Genomic DNA, 26,811 nt, shown 5'->3' with positions numbered 1-26,811 from the left:
CTTCCAGTCACTTCTTGGTGGACCAAGAAGTCTGGTGAGTTCCAGCTTTTTCCAGATTTACACCAGAGGAGTACAACATCGTCATTCGGGTAGAGCCAAGGCAACAAAGAGTGGAGTGATTGACGTTATTTTGGTCCAACATCATGGAACAGCCAAGGATCTAATAAGTCCACAACAGCCTGTGGCTGGATCATCTCCCATCTTTCCACAGGTTTACACTATCTTGCAACATGCCATGTGAACGCTGACTAACTGTGAATTCAGCAGTGACTTTTGTGGGAAAAAAACGCCCCTAAATCTGCACCTTTTTATTTCCAGCCAGTGTTTCTTATTTACCCTAAAGAAAGGGACATGTACCAACATGAGAGGTCTATAGAGATATTAACACTGCTGTGTCCCGTTGCTGGTCTCTGAAAGGCCTGCAGTTGCCCAGATGCTGTTCTCCGGTTCACTCAGAGACAAGGTCTACGTTGCCCATGTGCTCTTGTCACTGTGGCATCACCTGATGGCCACTTCCAGGCTCCTGCTGCTGTGCAGTCGGAACGTTTTTCCTAATAGGTTACTAAATCTTTCTTGCAGATTACTTGTTCTTCTTTTTTTCATGGACATGAATTGCTCTCCGTTTTCTTTACAGATTGCTACCTTTTACATAGTTGAGGACAACTGCTGTCTCAGTCATCTCTTTTGTAACACATCCATTTTTTTCCATCTTTCCTCATGGGTCATTAATTTTTTGTACTCTGGCTACTCTTTTGAAGCCTTTTGAATCTGATTGCGTCTTACTTTGTGGTGTTCTAAGTGTGTACATCAGCCTAAGCACTCTCATTGGCTTAGATATACAGAAATAACTTCTCCTTTACCTTCCTTATGATATTTACTGAGTGCCCCAGTACACTCTCAGAGCCTCTTCTGTAGCATAACTATTTCTTTAGACTGTTCATTTCCCTTCTTGTATTTCTGCATTTGATTTTTTTTCTTCATAGGTTTAGGGATATACATTTATTTTTATTGAATCAAACTGTGTGGATTTCAGATTGTTTCTAAAATATAAGATCATTTTGAGTGCTAGTCCTGCCTTTCCAAGTGCTTACAACTCCTTCCAGTCTGATGCGATCCACAAAATTTATTACTATGTTACCTATACCATCATCAGTGTTCTAAAATAAAATGAACTGGAACCAGACTGAGGAAAAAATAATTTGCTTCTCACTTACTATAGTACATTGTTTGAAATCTCTTCACAATCTTCTTTTGAACTATTGATGACTACACCTTGAATATGTTTTTTTAACCAATTTTGGAACCAGCTGTGATGATTCCACCTACCTACTATCACTTTACTTTGCTTATAGGAATGTAATGAGGGACACTATCAGGAGCCTTACTGAAGCAAATTAAACTATCACAGAAAAGTATTAGATAGGTTTTACGTGACTGCCCTTTGATAAATCCATATTGGTTATTCATCATTACGTAATAATTGCCAGCAATATACCAATAATTGCCAAACATTTTGGACCATAACTTACCACAGTCCACAGTTTCTAGTTGCCCACCATACACTTCATCACCAAACTATTATTAGACAGGCATTACTAAGGTGATGTACCTTTTAATGTTAAGTATGATTTCATGGTCCCCTTGTTTGGGACCTGATGTTCCAGCTACTTCTATGTTGATTCTCCAGTAAGTTGCTCTACTACCATCTTGAATGTCAGAGGCCAGCTGACTGGTGCATGGTTATTTGAGTCCTCCTTTCTAAAGATATAATTTCCTTTTTCACTCAGATTTTTCAGTGACTGCTTTGTGTTCATCCTTCATCTCTTGCCTTCTTTCCTTATTGTTTTTTAGCACATAGGTAGGTAGTCTGTCCTTGCTGCTAAGGGTGACTGTAAAGCTCTCCTTGGAATCAGGGCAGGGATGGTAAAACTACGGCCATGGCATAGGTGGACTGCAGCCTCCATAAGAGCTGGGACACGACGTGCAGTAGGTTAACGTGGACCACCATTTTCCTGTGGGTATCTGACACTGTCTGAGGTAGCTCTTTGATCAGAAAACAGGCACCTCACAAACCACAGCCATTCTGGCATTATTGAAGAGCCATCTAGAAGGACCTCTGTTTCCCCTTGGGTTCTCAGGTTTTCAAAACTTTCTGTGCTGATTTCTGACTGTAACATCCACCTTTCCTCCATGCTGGGATAGCTAATATGCTTTTGGTTTAGCATCTTTTAGCAGCTCTGTCTTTACATATTCCTAGTAGATCCTGCCAAGCATTTCTGAGTTGGTTCAAACCAGCTTTACTGTATTCTGTTATTCCTACTGTATTTCTTCTACCTTTCTTCCTTCAGGGATATCAAAAACATGAAATCAATCAACTGAACTACTCTTAAACTTTTTGAAATTCACCTTTATATATTACAAGAACCTTCTTCCATTGGACTGATTTATTTTGTGGATTCTTTCTTTGAATATCGTAGAGACTCTAGAACTAATGTCGACGCTCTTGAGAAATGTATTTCCTCTCAGTTAGCTGGACTTGCATGGCCGTTTACCAGACAGCAAATTCGGCCCTTCATCCACATGCGAGATTCTGCTTTTGTAGATGAAAAATTCATAGCATTTCCCCTTCAAAGGGTCTGATGACTCCATATCTGGTGTAATGTGTATTATATCATTGTTTACTGCAGCAACTTCTGCAATACACTATAACACAGTTTTTTACATATACTAAGCCAACATCTGCTGCTACATCTATTATTTATATCAGAAACAGATACTTCTGCACAGGGTAGAAACTGACTCAGTTTGAAGGAAAATTTTGAATGATTTGGTTTTTTTGTTATGCCTTGCTGCATACATTCATGATAAGAGAGTACTTGCAGTGGGAAGATGAACAACAATAATCCTGATACACAAGAATCTTTTATTTTTAAAACAGAGCAAAAATAATCTAAGGAAACAAAGACTTCCTCACCCTCCGTACGTGGCTTCTTGCTTATGTAATCATTGAATAGCCTTAAAAAAAATCCCATTTCATCCTGTCTGATTTTTGGAATACCACTGATGAGTAGAAATTTCTCTTCCAAATAGACCTCTTTTCTTTCTCTGTAACTCAGACTTTGCTATATTTGCAATTGCTACTGCCTTCAGATTGGAGCCACGTCCCATTCACACCTGGTGTGGCTTTTGACCTGTGAGCAACTACACTTACTTATGCATATTTTATTTTAGAAATCAGATCTAATGTCTCAAATAACCTTTAACGCCTTCTGTGAGATACCTGTCTCTTAACACAAGTAGAACTGCATGAAGCAGAGTTTAGGTTTTTGTCATGTTTGCTAAGTAAAGCAGTAATAAGGGATTAAGGGTCATAGAATAGGTATAGTAGTCATAGAAATCAAAAGGCCACAGAGGAGAGAAGGTGCCGACCAAACAGGCAAACTGTCCTGTGCCATCTGATAATTCTAAGGTGCCTCTTAACGCTTGCTGGAATTGGAAGAGAGTCTCACACAGACAAGAAAGTCTTCTTACCTCTGTGTTTTCCTGTGTCCCAGTTAGCTGCCCTGGTGGGCTGCAGGTTTGTTTTTTTCTTAACTTGAAATCTGCATAAATTCATCTTGTTATTTTAAAAATCTTGTAATGAATGTTCACAGCAAAATATATTGTAGATGTTTTGTTACCATTTCATGGCTGATTATTCTTAAATCACATTAAATATTAATTATTTTCCATGAAAAATGATCAAGCTACTCTGATTACTGGATTTCCAGACTGGGTACATGCAACTGTACTATCACTCTGGAATTTCGAAGAATTCAGTACTGGCCTCTTTCTGCTCCCATTGAAATAAATTAATTAGTATTTAAGAAGTCTTTTCCTCAAGTGTTTGGCTGATAAAGTATATGCTGATTTTTAAATTATTGCTTTTAGTTTGTCTTCTGCTTTTTACGGCAGACTGCATTATTGGTATAATTCTGGGCTTACACTGTTCAATGAGTGATTGTGTCTTGTTTTTATCCCTTAGTCAGTTACTAGTTCATTAGAATATTTGCCTCCATTACGTTCATTTTTCTTTCTCTGTTCTATTATGTTGTATCTTTGCTTTGCAGAAATGAATCTGTGAATATTGCTGTACAGGTTGCAATCACGCTTTACTTAAGGATAAGGTTATTCTTTCTTACATTGCCTTTCCCAGCTATAAGGACTGCAATATAATGTTAGAAATCTTTTGGAAGAGTGTCAGAACTTAGTCACGTGGGACTGCAAAAGCTTTTGAGGCTTGCACCAACTACAAAACAAGGAGTCTAGAACACCATCAAAATACACTTCTGAACACTGGGGCAAGAGAATAAATTGGCTAAGTTTGGCATTTGGAATTTGCGTGGGGATAATTGTAATTACAAGAAATTTTTCTCTGCTTAATTAAAGGCACTCCTCTGCAGAAATACGAAAGCAATTTACTCTCCAACCAGGCTTTGCACAATTCTGTCAACGAAGCTTAAGTACCGCTGGCTTTTCTACTCTTCATCTGGTAAGTTCTGGGTTTATTTTCTTTACACAGGTTTGGCATCTGCATTGCTTAGTGTTTTAGGGCAAATGCAGTGATCTTGTTGTCTTGCTTTCCACTGGCTTCTGCCTGAAGCTGTTAAAAAGTACTTGCTGGGAAGCTGAACAAATTACCCGTTTGTAAAAGCTGAGAATGGTGCTTTGAGCCTGAAATAGACAGTCTTCCTGCATATTACTATAAATCAAAGTTAATTAGTAGGTGTTGGAGTATATTACATCCTTTCCTTGCTGTAAACATTCAACTACATCAAGTAAATGCATTGTGTAGTGATCACAGATGATTTGCAAAAGGAGGTCAGTGAATAAAGAGAAAAAAAAAGAAAGGTAGAGGCTCAGCTAGTTTGGCTTAGTAAACAATGTTCAGATCTAGCAGCAGAGACAGCACGCTGACATGTTTTTCAGTGCTGTAGGGTAAGCATATGCAGCGAGAAACTCTGAAGTATGCCCTGTTTGGCATAGGTATAATTGAGTCAACAGTTATGTGTCTCCGAATCATCTTCAGCCTTCCACGTGTAATCCCCCTCTAAAGAAGTCAGACCGTATGACGCTGCCCCCATGACAAAGGGAAAAAACACCAGATCTTCTAAATTGCCTTTCAGGAGGATGGGTATTTTGTGAACATACTAGGCCATAAATAAAACTGACTAAGATCTTTATATTCTCCATCTTCCTACCCTTTTGATTTTTTCTTATTTTTGTGAGACGTAATAAGTAGAAGCAGGAAAAGTCTTTGTGCACCAGTGATTGTGAAAAATGTAAAACACTAGATGAAGCAGCTACTTCCTGTGTGTCAGGGCCTCCCGCCACACTCACTTCCTTAATCTGAAACGCTCTGGTTCCTTGCGGTTATTCAGCCCGAGGAGGTTAGGCCCCTTCTCTTACATGCAGACGACTGCTTTTTGCTCTTGAGAAACCTGATAACATTTCAGTTACCGAGCGTTACGCCGTAGCTGCCATTTTGTGTGCTGTCACAATCTACATGCCTCTAGCCCATCATCCTTAAAAAGGTATGTTAGCACTAGTGATTTGTGGCATTTTCTGTAAAATAATTGTTTTGCACACTTTTATGATGTGTGAAAAGGAGTCCTGGCTTCTCAGTTGAAACTGTAGATGTTTCCTTTGATAATTTGCACCAGTTTTGAGGGAGATCATAATGATCTCCATCTGCATTTGCCTTTTTCACCATCTTTTAAAATTTGTATCTGATTTACAATAGTCAAAAGCACACATTTGTGGCAATTAACTATTATTATTATATTAACACTTCAACTAGAAAAAGTTAGAAGGCTTAGTGAAATGTGATTGATTTGAATTGTCAGAATGGGAAAAGTGTGATTTCTGAAAGGAAGTGCAATGCTTAATAAAAAATTAGATTGTATTTTGCATGCAAAACATTACCTCTTCAGCAACTGACAAGACATAGTATGCTTTTTTATACTCTTAGCTGTGTTTTACTTTAATATTTTGTGATTTTTTTAGATGCTCTTCATATATAGATTTAGATAGGTAGATAGGTAGGTAGGTAGATAGATAGATAGATAGATAGATAGATAGATAGATATACTAACGTAATGTTTTACCCACTTGCAATACAGTAAGTGAACTTCAAAGATATTACGCTGGCAATCAGTAAAAAATCAATAGCTGATAAAGATCACTGTTTACTCCTGACCATTGATGCAGTACGCTCAGCACTGCACTAGGTACAAACCAGAAATAGTGCTTAACCTAAGAATTTATTAACAGCACAGTGTATTTGTTCAGCTGGCTGCCTCATGATTTGGTGGACTTACTGTCAGTTTCAAATTTTTCCTTTGTATAAAAAGAGCAAAGAGAGAGATTTTCCCACAGGTGTTTTCAGATAATTCAGTCGATCTCTTAAATGTACAGGCAGAGAGGTGAACTCAGAGACTTTATTAGGGCAGAGACCTATACAGTTTTCGTATAAAAGGGGAACATGGGGCAGGGGGTGGTGATTGACTGTATGCAAAGGTCTCTACTACACCATTTACAGAAGTGTTTACCACATCTGTTTTTTTCAAAAGTTTAAATTTATTTGCTTCTCTTATATTTTTTAGCACACTTCTGTTAAATATGCTTCACTTTCTGCAAGATGTTTCTGGATTTTTATTAGCTGAATAACTTTTTCACATTTATTTCCAGAATGCTAGAAAGGCTCCAAAACTTGTATTTACCACTGATAAGTTTTAACTCATATTCCTATTTAGAGTGACTAATGTGGCATATTATGTGTGAGCCATTTTAGTTAAGAGTTACTCAGAGCTTTGCCGCTGTTAGGCACCTTTGCATGTTTCATAAATGGAGAAATTCCTCATTGAGTTACAATTCCTGATGTTGTGGATGTAACACCATTATGTGCAGGGGTAACTTCATGCTCAGGAGAAAATCCTGTCAACATCCATGAGAGCCTTGCACAAGTAAGACTCAGTAATAATGAGTAAAGACTTAATGATTTTGGCCCCCAGATTTTATTTGTGGAGAAGGACACTAGAGTATAAGGAGGATATCTCAGAACGCATGTTGGATGAGACAGCAGTCACAGTAACATTGAATATAAAGAAGTGATGGTATCAGGGACATTGGGTGCCTTATTTTCCGCACACCCCATCAACAGCACCATAGATGTAGGTTATCTGATCTATGTTCAGACATGTTGCTGACAGCTTCAGAAGGCAGCCTTGTAAAAGGTATTTGGGCTAATCAGTGCAATGCAATCCTAGCTCTTTACAGACAAGCATGATTTGATAGCTACTTTTTGCTAGAAGACTTTCTCCTAGTAAATAAATTATTCCAGAGCTGCTTTTCTAATGGTCTAACTGTTTTTCTGTGCTCTTATTGTGCTGAGCTGTCCTCAGCCTTTCTGGAGCTCACAGAACATAAACTATACGTTTTGTAAAGCTATAGCTTTTAGATCTATTTTTTACTTGTCGAGAAAGTTAACAACATGAGATGCTGGTCTCTGTATGCAAATGGACAGATGTTTTATTTTCTAAGCATATACAGGCTATTTTTGTTGGCCTTATAGCAAGTAATTTTTTCTGTTTTATCTATACATAAAATAACATATGCTTTTAACATATGGAGTCACATTAATGTGTATGTGGAACATTTTTAGATAACATATAAAAAAATATTTTCTACCTCTGTTTTTGAGACTAAGCAGATAAAAAAGATCCAGACAACTTCATAGTGTGTACGAGTGGCAGAGTTTGCACTTGTTTAAGTTTTTTCTGATCAGGTGTTCTGTGTATGAATGGCTGATTAAATGTAATCAGATATAACTGCTCCTATCAAGGTGCAATGCCACATGCTGTAGAAATTACAGATTTCCAAGGCTTGCAATAATTTCAGTAGTTCCACGTAACCTTCTGCATAGTTACTGTATAAACCCTAGAAAAATCCAGTAAAATTAGAACTCAAAATGCAAACCAGTAGCATTCAGAGGCGGAATATAATAATTTATTCTGATTTTGGGTAGCTCTTGTGTTTAACTTTGGAGGCAAAAGTACAGAGCATTTCTAACAGTCAGTATCTTTCAGGCACAACACCTCAAATGAATGCCATCTTCATGATGGCAGCCATGGTGCTTATATTTGGTCTGTAGCTCAGGACAACTTCCGAGACTTACTGTCTTGGCCTCATTATTTCTAGTGCCTTTTGTCACATGTACTGTAGAGTCCATTGGCAGCTGCCTGACACTGTCATTTTGGTCACCTGCCCTTGTCCTGTGTTGTTCCTACTCCCTGCTGCCTTTTTGATTACTCTGATTAATACCATGAATTGAACTAGGGGGACTGAGTGCACTTCGTGAGAATCCAGAAGTATGTGTCTGAGGGCATCCAGGATGTACCTCAGCCCTCCTACCAGCATCTAGGAAAGCCCAACAGAGAAAATAGGTGCAAATTTTGGTTTAGGTGTAGGGTCTTCCTTACTTCTTTGTGATTTAAAACTTTCCTCTCATTGTTTCCTTTATTTTTTCAACTGAATGTTTTGTAAGCAACATCTCCCAGTATTAAATGCAGTGGCACTGTATGCAACATTAGAACTCTGTTTGCAATATTTAATAAGTAATGGAACAGTGACATGAATTAAATAAATAAGCCTAAATTACACTATTAATAAAAACCTTCTGTTGCTAAAATAAACACCTCTTGATTTCTTTCATTAGCCTTCCTTTTATGACGTAGTAGACCCAGTAGATTTTGAAGGCTTCCTCATGACACGGCTGAATAACTTGGACTCGGAACTAGCACAAGAACTTGGTGATTTTCCTGAAGATGACTTGGACGTTGTTTTTACACCCAAAGAGTGCAGAACTTTGCAACCCTCTATGCCAGAAGATGGGTAAGAAGACTTCCTCTCTCCCTCTGAAATGCTGATTTAAAAACAGTGTGAGCCTGGTTGCTGGTTTAAATATAGTTTTGGAGATGTTGACCTAGACACCTCTGCCCTCTATCCAGCCATCGTGCAATTGCTGAATTTTAAACACTCAAACTTTGCCATTGATTCTGTTGGGCCTATTTGCACACTTAAAATCATGCAGTGTTTATACAACTTCTTGAGCTGGTTGGTAGCAGCAGAAGTGAGGTAGACAGCGACCAGGAAGAAGAGTAAAGAAGGGCAGGATGGTAGTATGGTGTTGAGGGTTTAGATTGCGGGGTGACAATAAAACCCTGGCAGATGTATTGTTAACCTCCTCTCCCCGCCTCACTTCCCCCTTTTGCCCCTCCCTCTCTCCGCTTCCCACTCAGGACAGGCAATCAGGAGGAAAAGAAGGACAGAGAGAAGAGAGTTGGAAAAATTAAAAATGTTTTACTAATGCCACTAATAAGCATAGAGAAAATAATACAAAATATACAAAACCAATCTTGAAAGTCTCAGCAACTGCAGAGCCGGCAACCAAAGTCCTGGATTGGCCTCTGCAGCCAACCGGAGCTGGATTCAGTCTCAGTTTGCAGGGACGACTAGCAAGGTCCTCTCCTAATGTCGGCCATAAGCAAAAGGGAAAAAAGAAGGGATGAGATCCTTGTGATCTCCCACTTTTGTATGAAGTATTCACGTGAATGGAATGTTATACACAGTTGGTCAGTTTCTTGGTCACCTGTTTCTTGTTGCCCCTCTTGTGGGATGTCCATCCATGCTTATCAATAACTTCGCATTCCATTGCTATGTTTACCAACACATGTATCTGGTTCCCCAGGAAAATGCAGCTAATATGAAGCCTTTAGCTGACAGGCAAATTCACTAAAAGAGAAACTTGTTTTTTAACAAAACCAGGCCATATGGAAAATAAGTTTGTAGATGTGATCGCAGAGGTAGAAGTTGATTCTGATCATGTAGTAAACACAGGACTGAGCTTTTATGCTTCTCCCCTTCCCTTCCCTTCCCTTCCCTTCCCTTCCCTTCCCTTCCCTTCCCTTCCCTTCCCTTCCCTTCCCTTCCCTTCCCTTCCCTTCCCTTCCCTTCCCTTCCCTTCCCTTCCCTTCCCTTCCCTTCCCTTCCCGTCCCTTCCCGTCCCTTCCCTCCCCATCCCTTCCCTCCCCATCCCTCCCCTTGCCCCTCCCCTTCCCTTGCCCCTCCCCTTTCCCTTTCATTTCTAGTGTAGAAGTCACTTTAGTTTTCAGACTGACATGAATGAAATAATTAGGAAGCTTTCCACTGCTTTTAAATTAAAATAGGTAGCAAGTGTTGATACTGGGGGTCAGCCATCTTGGAAGTATTTGAGCTGATTTGATAGACCGGGAAACTATGGGCAACAGAATTTTTCAGAATGCAAAAAAGGGGTACATTTGAGAGTTTTCTGATGTGGTTTAGGAGATTCCTATGCGTTGCATACAAAATACTCTTCAAGGACTGCTTTACTGTAAATGGTACCTTCAAAGGGAGCCACAAAAGCCCATTCAGTTTTGCAAGCAGAAACAGTCAGATGAACATGAAGTCGGCACCGGTTTAGCCCCAAACTGCCATGTCTGCAAAGGCAGCTAACCATGCAGTGTATTTTGGTTGGGGGGCTGGCTCCTTCTAGTATAATTGGGAAGGAAACAGCAGAGTCTATATTCTCTGCTGTGCTTAGCCAAAACACTGAAGGAACAAAGAGGTTGGTGTCCTGGCTCACAGGGCAGACTGGCACCCCCCTCTGCTCCTGCAGAAGTTCTTACAGCCTGCTCTAATCTATACCAGCCAGCTGTATAAATTAGAACCCTATACAACAACGGTATTTGTGCAGTGTATTCTGCCCAACGTACCAAATGCAATCAGGCTAAGCAGGAACCACAGTTCATATGCAGTTTGCCAGCTGCAGACTAGCTGAATCTTGGAATCATGTAGCTCCTGGGGGATTTTCTAACATTTGTACAAAAGGTGATTTTCACTTCAAGTTATGTGTAGAAAATGTTGCAATCTTTATCATGAATTCTTGTTTTCTCGTGGACTGTGGGAGACAGTGAATATTTTAGTGCTTGAAGTTCCCATTTATTTAAATAATGGAGAAAAATAGTAAAAAAATATGCAACTTTGAAATGAGACTTAAAAGATAAAATTACCATTTCTCCCCTGTTTCTGAGATTGCCTCCCAGGATGCCTGCTGCTTAAAAAAGCAGTTATCTATTTGTTGGTTTTGGTTTTGTTTGTTTGTTTGTTTGTTTTTTCCCTAGTAGGACAATGTGTAGACTCATCCTGTACAGACAGTTTTAGGCCTGATTTCCACCACAGTGACATTAAGGGTTCTGTAAGGAGTCTGTGGCAAAACTCAAGTAGTCAATACCAAAAAAATACACTTTCATCGGATTTTATTACACAGCTGCTTCCCGTTTAGCCAGTCATGCCATTGTTATCAATATTAGTGCTTTCACAGAAAGTCCTGGTCAAGGATGCCAGGGTGTGTTAGGGGAGCTGAGAGCACAGGAGGGGCGCACACCAAAGATTTGCCTGCAGGTGATGCGGTCTGTGGTGTCTTCCTACAACAGGAGCAGGAAACAGATACCACCAACCAAACTGGGTTAACGTGCTGCCTGCTCGCAAACACACGTCCCACGTGAACCAGATGCAGGTGGTGACCAAGTGGTGTGTCAGTCCCCGGGTGGCAGGGGCACAAGGCTCCAAATTAGTTATTACTCGCTCTTGGCAATCGGTTGCAAATCTGTTAAAGTGTTCTAGGTGGAAAGTGCTGAAAAGTATCATGCCTTTCACCCATTCCTGCATTGCATGGATATCCTGCTCTTTTACTCACTCAGAGAACATAAGAAGTGATTTTGGCACAGAGCACTAGAATAGGGGTAGGGATATTATGCTACAACATCATGACAGCAAATTCACAGACACTGTCTTTAGCTGATAATATTTCTGTTCCAATCAGTATCTGGTCTATCAAACAGCCCTGACAACTCCCTGTATTAAGTGAGACTTATCAGAATATAGTAAAATTGAGTCGTAACATATTCTTAGATGTTAAAGTTTTATTAGGCTATCTGATTAAAACCTTAGGGTCCCGTTTTAGAATTTTCTTCACTTCTTTGAGAGAGAGAAAATTGCACCAAAAGCATACAAGAGATTATGTATTTGCAAGACTCCAGGAACTGAGGCCTCTGGAAAAATAACTCTGTATGTTGAGACTTGTTATCACACCTTGAAAATCACAAAGATGGGTGCCTGGTATAATTTATTTTATTTTGCTGTCTTTTATAGCAACATCAGTCTTATATTCATGAAATGCACAGTGTAGCAAGTGGTTACCTCTGTGAAATGTATGTTTATCAATTTATAAACTCTGTATCAAAAACCTGCATCAGGGAATTCATGCAGTGCACAGAATTCTTTAAACATCAAATAATAATTTAGCAGTAAAAAACAGGAGAGGACTAATACAGTGGCCTTTAGCATGTTTGGATAAATTTCTTTGTCCTAAAGGTATGACCGAGGTGCTAAAATATTTACAGTATGTTGCTTTTTCCCCAGGGCTGAACTGGACTCACATGTCAGAGATTGTGTTCAGACGTATGTCCGGGAGTGGCTGATTGTGAATCGAAAGTAAGCTACATACAAGTAAATAAAATAGAAAATAACTTGCATCTTATTTGCCGGAGAGGAGATGCATGCTGTTATAACTAATTCTAAAGAATAATTATTTGAATCACTGGCTGAAGACAAGAACTGACTTTTCAGTAGTATATATAACTTTCTTGTTTTGTTTGAGCTCGTGGGGTATAGTTAAATATTGTTGCATCTGCTTCTTAATGATCAGGCACTCTAGGAATTAATTGAGAAGAAGCCACATCAGCTGCAATAATGATTTATCTAAATCAGGAATACTGCTTCTATTTGATCCTACTAAAAGGAAGAATAACAGGGATAAAGATTACATTTGTATGCATTTCATTTTCCCCTTCATACCCTGAAAATTCAACATGATCTAATTTCTAATGGTGTCTGAAAATGAAACAGAGTGCTACTAGTGAAAAAAATATAATTATGGGCTTTCCCAGCAGTGACTGATTATATTGATGGGATTATTAGTGTAACATCCAACTTTACCGTTTTACATCAGTAAGCGTTTTCTGCATTTGAGGGTCAGTGTGGTTCAACACATTGAATTGGACCTCTAGTCATTACAAGTGACTTAATTTCCAATTTCATTTTATTTTTTTATTTGCTTTCATTTCCAAAATGTGACAGGAACTCTCAGTCAGTGCCTTCTGTGCAGGGTTGTCTGTTCCCAGACTCTAAGGGAGTCCTCACCTCCTTCCCCATCACTCTCTCCTTTTCTTCAGAAAGGTTTTTGGAGCTGTTTTTCTGTGCCGCTTCCTGTGCATCCCCTCCTGCACTCATGCCCTGTTCTTGAGAAGCAGCAGTAGCATCAATGGTAGAGCACTGATGCATTTGCTGCCATTTTATTGTGCCCCTTCACCTGCCCTTGCTGCTGTTTCTCTGACCTGATGTACATCAGCAGTCAGTGAGTTACAGGCTGACTCCTGCTGATTGTAAGAGGATTTTATTGTTTAACGGTGCAGTTTGTGCGGGGACAGTGCATCCACTGAGGGTTATTAAGACACTTCCTCTGGGTGTGCAGATGAAGCTGATTGAGTTCTCAGAACTGTTTCGCAGTGAGTCACTAAAAATAAGCTGGCGGGTTTTGCAGGCTCTCCAGCTGCACTGCTCAGAGCACGGACGCTGGCTGTTTACACACTGTTGTTCTGACTGTGCTGCAAAGAGACAGTGAGCAGCTTTGTCTGTGCAAACGGGTAGGGAGCGAGCAGTAAAGTAGGTGAGGTGAAAAACAGAATGTAGCTATTTTTGCACTTACATGTGCTTGTAGAAATGTGAATGGAGCAGTAGAAATACATGTGTGAAAAGATTTGTCATGTGTTTCACTATTTCATTCGTTCAGGTAAGGCAAATTTGCATTCAAAAACTTTATTGAGCAATTGAGTGGTTAACATGGTGAATGGCCCTGCTAGAGGCCCAAGCTTTGATGGCTGTGGCTAACAAAGCAAGCATGTTATTAAAAATTGCAATGGGCTAGACCGTCTGAAAGATGCTGCAGTGTCACATAAACCAGCGCTAGATTGTTACTGGGGGGTCTCATGTTATGTTTGGACAGTATTCTCGAAACAGATATGAGAAGAAGCAAAAACACCAAAAGAGAAGTGAGAAAAAGTAGCTGTAGAAAGACTGAAAAAACTGTAGTTGCGTACTTGAGAAACAAAGATACATACGACAGATTGCTGAACATGTGGTCTGGTGAGCTATGGATGAGTGTGTTAGTGACATTCATCCATTCCTGGATGTGGACATTCAGAACAGGAGGCTGAAGAGTCTTCAGTGGGTGGCATGAGCTGAAGTGGTCCTCATGCCCCAGAGTAGAGAAATATGTGACAGAGGGCATGGAGACAGCTGAGCGGTCCATGTGTTGTCACCTGAGGCTGAATGGAAGGCTGGTTCCTGTGCCTGTCAGTTTCTCCTTTCAGTTGTCCTTTCTTGCTTTTCCTCAGTGAGTGACCATTAAATTGACATGTGCACTGAAAGCAGTGTTTGCCTCTGGTGAGTTTCAGTTGCTACCATGCTTTTCAATAAATAAGATAAAATTTTTTTCCAGGAATACTTTAAAGGGAAAGCATCTCTATTGTAGCTTGTACACCACATGGAAAGTGTGATCTCAGGTACATAAACCTCTCCATTAATCTTTTATTTGCCACCAGCAGTAGTGAAAAAATAATCAACAAAACCTCTTTTGGATGCTGAAATGTCTTACAGTAAACTCCTGCAGAATTTCTGTCTTTCATTCTGGATGATTAAGGCAGTTCCAAAACAAGGTCACATCCAAGGATAGCGGGGATCATCTCTTTTATGATTTCAGTTTTCACTTGCAGTGAACTGGCAAACGATTAAAATGTGAACAATTAAAATTAAAACACATCAGAGCATATAATTCAGTTACTCCAAAATGTGATAAAAAGGTGTCTCCCTGATCAATAATTGCTTATTGTGGCATCTTTATGAAAGCACCCAGATGTTTACACATTGCTTGGGAAGTGTTACGGAAAGGAAAATGAGTGAAGCAGGATACTGTAACTACAGAGGCTGATTGCAAAAAGGCCATCATGGGATTTAGCAAATTGCATACTAAAGTAGAAGAAATAGAGTTCTGGGTGTGTCTGGTATCTTTTTTCAGGGCACCTGCTGTTTTTTTCCATCTGCTACAAAAATGTAGCTTGAAATTTGTACCTTGCTGCAAAATTTTGGGAAGCTGCCAGCAGAGAGGGTTACATTGTGCCATGGCAATAGCCTTCTTCAGAAACAGGCACTGTTTGAGAGGTGTGGATTGCTGTATATGATTAACTTGGGAGATCAGCTAAGTCCAGGACAAGCGCAGTAAGCTCCTTGATGTATAATTGCAGGAGCAAAGAGCCAGCCCAGAGATAAGCAATCTCGATCCACGTTCTTGAGGTCACTGAAATAATCACTGTATCTGATCAGGAGCTCAGAGCTGAATTTGTACTTAGGGCAGGATTTGCTGCTGTCTCAGGCTCACAGTCTACACGAAAGTTACATGAATGAATTTTCTTCCTTTTAATATAACTCTTAATATACATAAATGACTTGCAGTGGTGTGATAAAACAGTTAAATATTGGTAAATCACAAATTTTGGCATGAAAGCTGTGCTACACTGCTCTTTTGCACTTTTGTGTTTCCAGTTGTTTAGTTTTTGGTTGGTTGGTTGGTTAAGTTTTTTTGGGTTTTATGGTTTTATTTTCCCTTAACTCCACCCTGTGCTGTCCTGACTTGCTTGGGCTTCTCTGTGAAAGGAACCAAGGGAATTCAGATACTTGCAGTCTGAAAAACAAAGGATCCCGGAAAGATTTTCACAAGACGCTTCAAAAACAAACATTTGAATCGGAAACAGTGGATTCCGGCGATGCAAATTTTCAGGTACATTTTATTCATTTTGGGGAAAACGATCAAATATAAAAACTTCCCTCAAAGGAAGCACCCTAGGATCTCTGTAACAGTGTCAAGCGGAGAGCTGTGCAAACCACAGCTTGTCATTTTGTCATCTTCCGACAGGCGGGACCGCGACACATCCCGGCTCTCCCCGAGGAGGCTTCGAGGACGACCCTCACTTCTTCCGACTTTGACCTGCGCAGCCTGCAGCCGGACCCCCGTCTGGAAAACCTGCTGCGGCACCTCAGCCCCGAGGAGTTCGAGAGGCAGAATGAGGAGGCACGACGCACCAACAGGCACGCCGAGCTCCTCGCCCTCTACCCCGCCGTGGATGAGGTGAGCTGGGACACCACCTGGCCCGCAAGCCTTCCCCAGCTGGCCATCCCAGCATGTTCATGTTCATGCACTGAGGTCAAAAAACAGGGTTTGTCGCCTGGATGCATGTCTGCCTTGGGTAGTGCCATGGGGAAGGCACATCGCTGTGGGCTCCTGTCAGGTATCCTGAACGTGCATTCAGGGCTTCACGAGGTTTTGTCACATCCCTTCAGTTCAGGTCGGGCCACGATGAAGGTGATACAGCTGTGTCAAGGTGTTACCCTTGTCTGAATGCTTGCTTGGGGGCCAGAAGTGTAAATATTCAGTGTAAATGCCAGACAGGGGTCAGAAGTGTAAATATTCAGGAATGTAAATCAGTTTTCTTTCATCTCTGAAGAGGTGAAATTCCTGCTGAGTAGGGTAAGGTGCTAGTCTGTAGTAGCGGCCCAGTTAACATCGAATAAAGGTTTTATGTAAGTATGTAAATTTACAGTTGTTTTAATAGAGTGTGACTAGCATAACTATTTAATGATAGGAAGATGCAGTGGAGATACGGCCAGTACCAGATCGCCCAAAGGAACATCTTGGCAACCGGATTTTGGTGAAGCTGCAGACTCTGAAGTAAGTATCCTCCGCAGGCTTCACGCACCATTTCTCAGTTCATGCCGGTGTACTCCTGCCAACTCTGCTACACCACTGAAGGTGTCCTGTTCGGCAGGTTTTTACATGCTCGCTTGTTCTTTCTTAGTGTAGCAGAGGACTATTCCTGTCCGCCATTACAGAAGCCTTTAACCTGCCAGGGTGGAAAAGAGCTGGAAAAGAGCCCAAATTGTATATTTCCAATGTCTCTGTACGTGCTACTGGGCTTGATAAACAGAAAAAAAAAATCAAGAAAGGTGTGATTGTTTTTAACTGATATCTAAGACCACCTTTCTGACAAATTTAGAAAATCGCTGTGTGAAGTTTACTTCCCTTTTTTAGCTCTTGAAATCATCTAATAAAATTCACTAATAAAAAAATCCTCTGGACGTTGAGAAAGCTGAGGTCTGGAACTACATATTTATCCTTATTTTCTAATGGAAATGCCAGTCGAAATATAGCCCTTTCTTTTTTTTTATTATACAGAGTCATAAGAATGCAGTATTAATCAGTGCCCTATGTGTCTTTCCTTAACAGGTTTGATATAGAGATTGAACCTTTGTTTGCATGCATAGCTCTCTATGATATAAAAGAAAGAAAAAAGGTAAGTGTGCATACAGCATTTTTGTTCAGTTGGCTTGGATTTTTATTTCTGGAGCAGTAACTTAGGAAAACTTACGAAAAACATGCAACTCTTTCACACTTTGAGTCTGATCCACGATTCTTTTTATTCAAAGTCACATGCTTGCAGTTGTTTATTTTATATTCCTAGTTACTACATTTGATTTCTTTTAAAATAAAATTTGATGCATTTTTGCTTTGCAATACTTTTTTTTTTTTTTTTCAAGATCTCAGAAAATTTTCATTGTGACCTCAACCCTGATTCATTAAGAGGATTCTTGCGTTCTCATACACCCTCCATTGACTTGTCTACTCAGGCAAGATCAGCAGTATTTTCTGTCACTTATCCCTCGTCAGATATATACCTAGTACTAAAGGTACGTTATGGTGCTACTTCAACACCATTGTTCCTGTTCCTGGCTGTAGCTGTTATCTGAGTTCATGGAGCTGACAAACATGAGTTTACTGTAGCTGAGACGAATTCTGATAGTTTTTAATAGTACATGTGCAGGTATCCACTGATGTATCTCACTCCCAAGCTACGAATTTATGTTCATAGCCTGTGTTCTAGTTCTACTAAGTATTTAATATTTCTTATCTCTGCCTAAGTGAAATTTAAAGTGGAATAAGCCATTTTAGAAAATTTTAATTACATTCTGTGGAGGTTTTTTTGGCTTTAGTTTAGTGCATTTTGCATCATTTTGCTTATTTAATTCTGAAACTGATTTATCCTGAACCACTTGCTTTTGAATATGTTAATTTTCCTTATTTCAGTGAAAATGCAGTAGTACCTGATTGACGATGTTGTCACACATGTATTTTCTGCTTTTTAACAAGCCAGATGGAAAACTAGGAGAAGTTTTAGTATTGGTTACTCCATAAATGCAGCTTTAAGAATTCTATATTGCGAATCTAGGCAGGTTCATTTGTACTGCTAGAGAAGCAACATGTTGCTATTTGGGTAATGTTTTTTCTTTCTGTCTTATTTTACTGCTTTATGTAGATAGAAAAAGTGCTTCAGCAAGGAGAAATTGGAGACTGTGCAGAACCCTACATGGTTCTTAAAGAAAGTGAGACTGGCAAGGTAAGAAAACAGCCATAAAGAGTGCCTAAAACAAAAAATACATACACAAGGAAAAACAAACAAAAAACAGAGAAAGAGCAGATCCTTTGTAATAGGGTAGAATCCCAAGAACATTGAGGAGAAAGCCAGTTGCTGCATCCGTGGTGCAAGCGGTAGGGTGTCAACAGGAAGAAGTCATGAGAAGGCAAGGTGCATTTTCATTACTGACACCCTTGGAAATCAATCCTGACAAAGTCTTGAGTGATGAAACAGATAGGGGTGAATGAAGAAGATGACAGTGCAATGTGGAGCTATCAAAAATATTTGTACCTCAGAGACATGTTATTGATTTTGATGGACAAACAACTTGTTGTATTGCGTATGTGGCCAGTTCAGTGCTGTCATCGACAGATAACATGAGCTCTCTTCAAGGAATTCATGGTCATTTACCTCCCTGGAACAGAATAACAATGTTTGCTGGACTTCCACATGTCTCTCACCTTCAGAATATTGCTTTCAGCAGAATAACGTTTCTGTATCTGACAAAGAAAGGAGAACCCACTGATGTTTCATGGTGCTTGTTCATGCTGGGCTTGAGGGTCACTGAATAAGATCTGTTTTCTCCTTTTCTGTAATGAAAATAAACTCATTGAAAATAAATGCGAAGTGAATGTACAGATCAAACTAGTTATGATCCTGACAGTGCTGTAGCAAGGAAACACGAGAGATAAGAGTGTAAATTACTTACAAAACTATAAATATGTCAGTTCTATTTTTTATCTATAATAGCATTAAATTAACTGATTACTTTCTAAACAGTAATTATTTTCTTTCTCTTAGACAAAAGAAAAGATTGAAAAACTGAAAGCCCAAGCTGAATCCTTTTGTCAGCGCTTGGGGAAATACAGAATGCCATTTGCCTGGATTCCTGTAGCCCTAACCAATTTCTTCAACCTTTCAACGCTTGAACGAGAAATACCTGAGGCCGAAGGTTTAAATGGTAGTTGTCTAACTTTTCTAACTAATGCCAAGTGACTCTTCATCCTAGGAAACAATGTCATTCACTCTGACATCAAGAGTGAACAACAGATTCAAAGTCACATCTTGTCAGCCTTCCTTTTCAGTGCTACAAAAACAGCTTAATATGCTCACTGTTTCATCTCTGCATATTTATTTTTATGTATGCTGAATATTCTTCCATGTTTTAGGCCCAGTTTTGGTTGAACACTGGCTTTGTAGAAGTAAAACTCCATTTGCCACATGGAGTTCATTTGTCATACAGGGCAATTAAAATACTTATGATCTTTGTTTCAGAGTACACGGGGCCATTGGTCAGCAACATTGACCAATGTGCTTTGTAACCCATGAACTACAAATTTGAATAAGCTTGTGTTCTGCAGCAGAAATAATGTCACTCCTACTGTGTCCTGGCTTTCCACTATTTCACATAGTCTAACATAACAGTAGTGGAATGCTTTAGGTACTCCCTCTGTCCTCTGATGTTGCTGGGAAGTTGTGGATTTCTAGTGTATTCTGATAGTCTTTATACTGAAGAACATAAAGCAAGTTGATGTTCCATTTAATTTCCCGTGGAAGGGAAAGGATCCACTAGTGACAAGAGGGCAACACTGCTACAGACGAGAAGGTTTTCTGAGAGAAGCCTCAGCTCAGAGGACAGCTATCCAGTATCCAACTTCAAAACAACCTCTCTAACCCTCAACACCTTCTTTAAACAGGTACTGGATGCTCTTTATTTCTGATTGCCTAAGATGTTTTTCAACTATGTAATGTGAACTGTGTTGGGAGAAGTTGACAATGATGTTTATGTGAGGAAAGAGCATAAATGCTGTCAAGTAGGCAGTAACCTACTAGCTTTGTGTACCTGAAGGGCATGGTTCACACAGAAGCTTCTATCGGTGTTATGGAGTATTGTTATAAACATACTGATATTGTTATAAACATACTGATTTGTGTCTTTCTCTTGCTAGGAAGGAGACAGGCTCAGTGATGAAGATCTGTTCAAATTTTTAGCTGATTTCAAAAGATCATCTTCCTTGCAGAGAAGAATTAAGACTTTACCAGGTACATTATTCATTTTGGATGGAAAGGGATATATGTACTTTTCTCCTCTAAGTTGTTCTGTAAATTCCAACCTCAAATTATTATTACTTGGGTTTTAAGTCTGTAGTATGTGCTATTGTGGAACTTCCTGAGTTCCTACTGTCCACCTAAGCACAGGTGGTTTTTAATTTTTTTTCTGTATGATTTAGTATGAAGATTTATATTTAGCTTGATATTCTAAAATAATTTGCTTTCCTTCCTAATTTACAGTATATCTACTGGATGTCTTTTCTTATTTCTCAAACTGTTTCAAGGCAGTGCTTTAAAGCAAATTTCTAAGATCCTTGCTATTGCCCTGCAATGTTTTTGGGTGGGTCATATTTTACAGAGAGAGATTAAAATGTGTGCATGTTTCATCTCATTTGGGTCAGTGTTATTTAACAAAGTAGAGAAGCAAAGATAGTGTTTGGCTACTGTCAATACATGGCCACCTTATGTTTTTCTTTTTACATAAACTGCTGCTCATGCTTTCCTGGGTTGCAGAGGCACATTAAAAAATATTAAGTGAGTACAAAGCTGTTTTGCCTTTTTAGCTGATTGCCAGAAATGACGACTCTGATTTCCCCAGACTGTTTTCACTTATCACAACAAAGAATTTAAATTGAAAGTCTAGTTATGCTTGGGTAAATGTTATCAGTATTAACTGTTTGACTGCTCACCACAGCAAGCCTGGCTTTCCTGGTGGGTGATGTCTACTTCGGCAGAAATTAATCAGAGTGGAATCTGAGTGGGGGGAGAGAGAATCATAGAATGGTTGGGGTTGGAACGGGCCTTAAAGATCATCTAGTTTCAGCACCCTGTTATGGGCAGGGACACCTTCTGCTAGACCACGTTGCTCAAAGCCCCATTCAACCTGGCCTTGAACACTTCCAGGAACGGAGCATCCACATCTTCTCTGGGCAGCCTGTTCCAGTGCCCCATCACCCTCGTGGTGAAGAATTTCTTCCTTCTGTCTGATCTAAATCTACCCTCTTTTAGGCCCTGCTAAAAAATCTGTCCCTGTCTTTCTTACAGGCCCCTCTTAAGTACTGAAAGGCCAGAATAAGGTCTCCTCAGAGCCTTCTCTTCTCCAGGCTGAGCAACCCCAATTCTCTCAGCCTGTGTTCATGGGAGATGTGCTCCAGCCCTCTGATCATCTTCCTAGCCCTCCTCTGGACTTGCTTCAGCAGGTCTATGTGATTGTTGTGTTGGGGACCCCGGAGCTGAATGGAATACTCCAGGAGGGGTCTCATCAGAGCAGAGTAAAGGGGCAGAATCATCTTCCTCGACCTGCTGGCCACTCTTTTTTTGATGCAGCCCAGGATACAGATGGCCTTCTTGGCTGCAAGTGCATATTACCAGGTCACGTCCAGTTTTTCATCCACCAGTACCCCCAAGTCCTTCTCCTCAGGGCTTCTCTAAATCCATTCTCTGTCCAGCCTGTATTTGGGCTTGAGATTGCCCCAACTCTTGTGCAGGACCTTGCATTTGGCCTTATTTAAGTTCACAAGATTCACATGGGCCCACCTCTCAAGCCTGTCAAGGTCCCTCTGATGGCATCACTTCCCTCCAATGTGTCAACCATACTACACAGCTTGGTGTCATCAGCAAACCATATTAGGCAGTAGCCCTTTTATCCTTTATTTGTCTACCAAAAAAAATTTATATCATTTTTGTGTGGAATTGCACAGGGTAAACATAAAGAGCTATTTATTTGCTTGACGTATAAAGATGCATATAAGTTAGTTACTGAGTATCTTTCTGCACTTATGCTTTCATTTTCGTGCAGCCTTCAAGCCAAAGATTCTTATTTCTGCACTGTTGCTATGTAACTTCACGTATAGTTTTAATTTTTGTTTTATTATACATTGATTATTTTTTATAGCTTTGCTGAGATTCTGTGATTTTTTGAAGGAACACTTAAACTGGAGATTTCTGCAGCTCCGGAAAGCCTTGGTTATTGCTTGACACCAGAATTACTACCAGTGAAGCCGTTTCCAGAAAACCGTAATCGTCCTCACAAAGAGATTTTGGAATTCCCAATTAGAGAAGTGTATGTTCCTCATACCATTTATAGGTAAGAAATAACATATTTTTTAAATTCTTAAGATAATTTTTTTTTCAGAAATAGAAGCAAAACCTTTTTTTTTTTTTTAATGCTAAAGACTATGCATTAGACTGATGATTTAGTCTTGCTACTCATTACAAGATAAAACACGTGCAGGACGTTCTATAATGTATTTACTAATCTAATTATGTTGCCATTTGAAAATCTTTCTAAAATGTCAAAATAAAATCCCGAGTAGCTCTCACTGGCTTTTCACATACATATATATCTCTTCCCTGTTCTGTTGTTTTTCTCCCAGTAGTTCTTATTATCATCTTTTAACTGTTTTGGTAAATGTTTGTGCTGGGTGGTTTCTACTGTTGAGTCATCTGAGCATCTGGGGAAGTAATGTGTGGCTCTGTGTACTTTTTTACCATGAACAAGGACTCTCATCTCTGTCATTTATTTTCTTAAATCTGGCCTGTTCTGGTTGTTTGAAGGAGATGAGAGTGTTCAGTAGCACTCAACTGAGCAATTCCTGTAATTTCTTAGTGGTCTGGCACATCTGAGTCTCCAAGAAGTAGTGACTGTAAAAAGAGTGTGCTTCAACATGTTTGTGCAGCACAGTAGTGCCAGTGGGCAGTGACATTGGTAATAGCTAGCTAACAATAATTCAAAATGGGTGTGCCATAGTACTATAGATACAGAAATACTAGCTTTCCCATGACAATTGAGCTAGTGAAGGCATGGAAGTAGAACGCTTCTTACAACAATAGTTGATGCTATTCTAAGGGACTTTCCTGATCCCCAAAACAGAAGCTAGGTACTCAGTTGCTTTAGTAGCAAAAGTGTGACTATCAGTAAGGAATCACAAAATGAAGAAGCTGAACAAAGGGATGTAAAGCTTATTCACTTCTTGCAGCAGAGCTTAGCAAAGAGCCAGCTCTCCCACCCACCCACCTGACGCCACCCAGGAGGGGAGAAGGGAAGGGCGAGACTTGTGGTTCAGCACAACTGCAAGGCTGCAGACTAATTTATCCTGGCAAGATGCTCCACACCTTCAAGGGAAACTGAAGATCCAGTGGGGCTGTGGGTCACACATGGGTTTGGGTCTCAGCTCTTAAGGAAAGCATAAAAAGGAAGTGGCATCTTATCTTACAATAACAATTTGCAGTGTGGTGTCAGGTGGGAAATACGCCAATTTGGACAGAGACTCATTAGAAGTTTTGGAGCAGTTATTCCTGGGCTGTGCCATGAATTTGTCGTATTCAAACTCCTGAGGGCAGTTTCTTTGTGCTCTTGGCACAGTGCAGTTTGTTATGGTACTTGTATCAAAGATAGAAGATAATATTTTCCTATTTTTTTCCCCTCTAGTTTTTAGGGGGTTTATGCAGACATTTCTATAGGGGGAGTAGCTTTTATACAATTGAAAGTGTAAATGAACTTGAGTAGTGATGCCTTTTTTTTTTTTTTTAATTAAAAAGAAAAGAAGAATCAAGACAGAATTTTAACTTTCCTGTTAATTGTCTGGCCCCAATAAAGAGTATCATGTGTCAACTTCAGTTTGCAGCCTGGTAGTGTCTAAAGGTCTAGTTTTGAAAATGAAAAGCAACAGCTGTGTTCCCAACCTAGAAGTGGAGTTGAGTCTGTACAGAGTATTTTCTCTTCAGTTCTCACCAAGATAAAATTCTGCAGCCAGACATCATGAATATCAAAGCCACAATGCTGAAAATTAATTTGCACATCTCCTGAAGCAAGTTTGGGTGTCTCCACATGATCCTATAGTTGATAGGGTGTCTGCATTGAATTACATACTCCCACATTAGAAGAAATGCTTGCTATAGCTCTATAGTTACGCTCTTTGTGCAAGAGTTCACACCCAGCATGTTTAATCTCGGGAATCTGTTTTGATTTTCACCTAAAATAAAAGTGGTGACAAAGCAAAGTAGGATCTGTCCAGCATAACTTGTAATAATTAAGAGAATATCAATAAAGAAAATTCACCTTCATTCGTCTTTACCTTAATTATTTATGCAAACCTTTATTTTCTTTTACCAGTGCTATGGATTTAGATATTAAAAGAATGAAAAATTGATAAAACAATTACCTGTTTTCTGTTAATGCTACCATGAATGTAGGAGATGTTTACATACAGAAATGTACTTGTGAATAACAAATTAATGAAAACTTTTAAAAATACAAGCTGGTAAGCTCTTACTGGCATAATATTACCTCTACAAATGTGCAGACAAATATTGATGAAACATCTAGCTTCAGTTTTTCTCCTGCATGTTTAAAAGAAGTGCAAGGATTCTGTTTACGTGGTGATTTTGGTTTGGTTGGGATTTTTTGTTAGTCTTGTTTTGTTGTTTGTGTTTTGTTTTGGTTTTTTTTCCAATGTAAGATATTTCAGGGAAAAAAAGTATTCTTTTTAAAAAAAATAATAGCTTCTTCTTTTGTGATAGGAGAAGCACAGTCTTCTATTACAGTCTTTGAACTTAGTTCTTGCTAGTTTTCTTACTGGTATAATGTCATTATTTTAAATGATGCTATTTCTGATTTATGCCAGAGATATCAGCCAACCCACTTGCTTTGTGCACTGTGAAACTGAGCACTTCTTTTTGTTGTGTACCTACATTTATTTTAAAAAGCAGTTCCCTTAAGATGTCAAAACATTCAAAGATTTATTTCTTCAATACCCTTCTATTCTTAATAGGAAAAATCATATAATTTAAAGTTTGTTTATAATTTTATTTTCTCATGAAATATAAATTAAAATGATGCTGCTTATGCCACTGTGAAATGTTGGTGTTGAGGGGGAGGGATTTGTTCCATCACTTCAGCAGTAAATCAGCTTAACGAGGCGCAAGGAGTCCTGTCTTTGATGGGGGAAATACCTAAGGCTTGGGGGATTTTTGGAGGGGGTGGCAGGAAAACCCTTTATTTTGCTGTTTTGTTTCATTTCATTGCAAACCATTTGGCACTGTGCTCAGACTCGCTGTAGTCTGCAGTGTGAGCTGGAGGCGTGCTGCTTTGGTGGCAATCATTCCACCCCATCCTTGGTTAGTATTGACCAAGGAAGGGCTATTGGTGTACAATGGTCTGTTATTCCCATTACTGCCAACAGAGCATTACCTGCTCCTTTCTATCTCTCTTCCGTGGGGTCTGGAGGGAGCACGGTAGCCCCATGCGTCTTCTATGGGGCCATTGCTCTAGTTTTGTGCTAGTTGGGGGTGCTAGCACTTCAAATTTCTTTTTCAGATTAAATAAATTGGAGATCACTATTGCAGTGTTGTGCACAGGTGAAGGAAACAGCTTAAGACAGCTACTACAGTTTCAGACAGCAGTAAGAGTTTTCATGGAAAGTTTTCTTTGCTTCTTACTCAGATAAAAAATGACTTTGTCAAATACTGCATAACAGAGCAGAAAGGATGAAAACAAAGGCTTCACAAACAGGATTCTGGGAGTGCATACCCCTCTCCCATAGACAGCCTGTTTGTCACAGAGCTTTCAGATAACGTATCACACCTAACTCCCCATAACAAACTTTATTGATTATGTAATACAGGCAGAGAGGAAAACATGCCACCATGGCATGGTGATCTCTGTGTAGTCACTGAGTAGAGACTGAATGAAATATGGATTTGTCTAAACTTCCAGATGAAAGCAAAGCCTTTAAAGATATGTGTTCCTTTAAAAAAGGTGGCTTAATTAGAGGCCTTTTCTTGGTTCTTCAAAATATTTTGGTTAATTGTAATTTGATTCGTGAGTTAAGTTAGATTAGTGAAAACTCTGTTTTCAGCAGACTTTAAAGCAACTGTAATTCAAAATGCTACAGCATTTTAAAAAAATCTTGAAAATTTGGTGTCTTGAATAGCTGCTAGCTCTCTTTATGAAAAACACTAGTATGATACTTGCTTTCACATTCTGCTGAGCGCTTTTGTACTATTTAAAATCTATCATATACTGATAAATATTGTAGTTTGCCTTCCAAGAAAATCT

At 39.4% G+C, this 26,811-nt stretch overlaps 1 protein-coding gene across 5 annotated transcripts in view; it reads left to right on the top strand.

The window, feature by feature from the left end:
- Positions 1-26,811, top strand: part of DOCK8 (dedicator of cytokinesis 8) — a 104,966-nt gene that overhangs the window by 25,862 nt on the left and 52,293 nt on the right. For 4 of the 5 annotated variants that reach the window (XM_065047268.1, XM_065047267.1, XM_065047266.1 and 1 more), the window contains 13 exons: positions 4,429-4,531; positions 8,756-8,931; positions 12,541-12,612; positions 15,889-16,012; positions 16,148-16,360; positions 16,875-16,960; positions 17,516-17,582; positions 17,827-17,976; positions 18,603-18,683; positions 19,503-19,662; positions 20,259-20,398; positions 20,651-20,744; positions 22,677-22,839. In XM_065047268.1, coding sequence (XP_064903340.1) covers positions 8,804-8,931; positions 12,541-12,612; positions 15,889-16,012; positions 16,148-16,360; positions 16,875-16,960; positions 17,516-17,582; positions 17,827-17,976; positions 18,603-18,683; positions 19,503-19,662; positions 20,259-20,398; positions 20,651-20,744; positions 22,677-22,839 — 1,478 coding nt within the window. In that variant the 5' untranslated portion in view covers positions 4,429-4,531; positions 8,756-8,803. Of the gene's footprint in view, positions 1-4,428; positions 4,532-5,434; positions 5,574-8,755; positions 8,932-12,540; positions 12,613-15,888; positions 16,013-16,147; positions 16,361-16,874; positions 16,961-17,515; positions 17,583-17,826; positions 17,977-18,602; positions 18,684-19,502; positions 19,663-20,258; positions 20,399-20,650; positions 20,745-22,676; positions 22,840-26,811 lie in introns of those variants that run through there. The other variant, XM_065047270.1, reaches the window with a different exon arrangement.

The sequence above is a fragment of the Columba livia genome, chromosome Z (assembly GCF_036013475.1).
Source record: "Columba livia isolate bColLiv1 breed racing homer chromosome Z, bColLiv1.pat.W.v2, whole genome shotgun sequence".
In the NCBI taxonomy this organism is placed as follows: Eukaryota; Metazoa; Chordata; class Aves; order Columbiformes; family Columbidae; genus Columba; species Columba livia.
The sequence above is the reverse complement of the archived record's forward strand: the minus strand, read 5'-3'. Positions and strand labels throughout refer to the sequence as shown.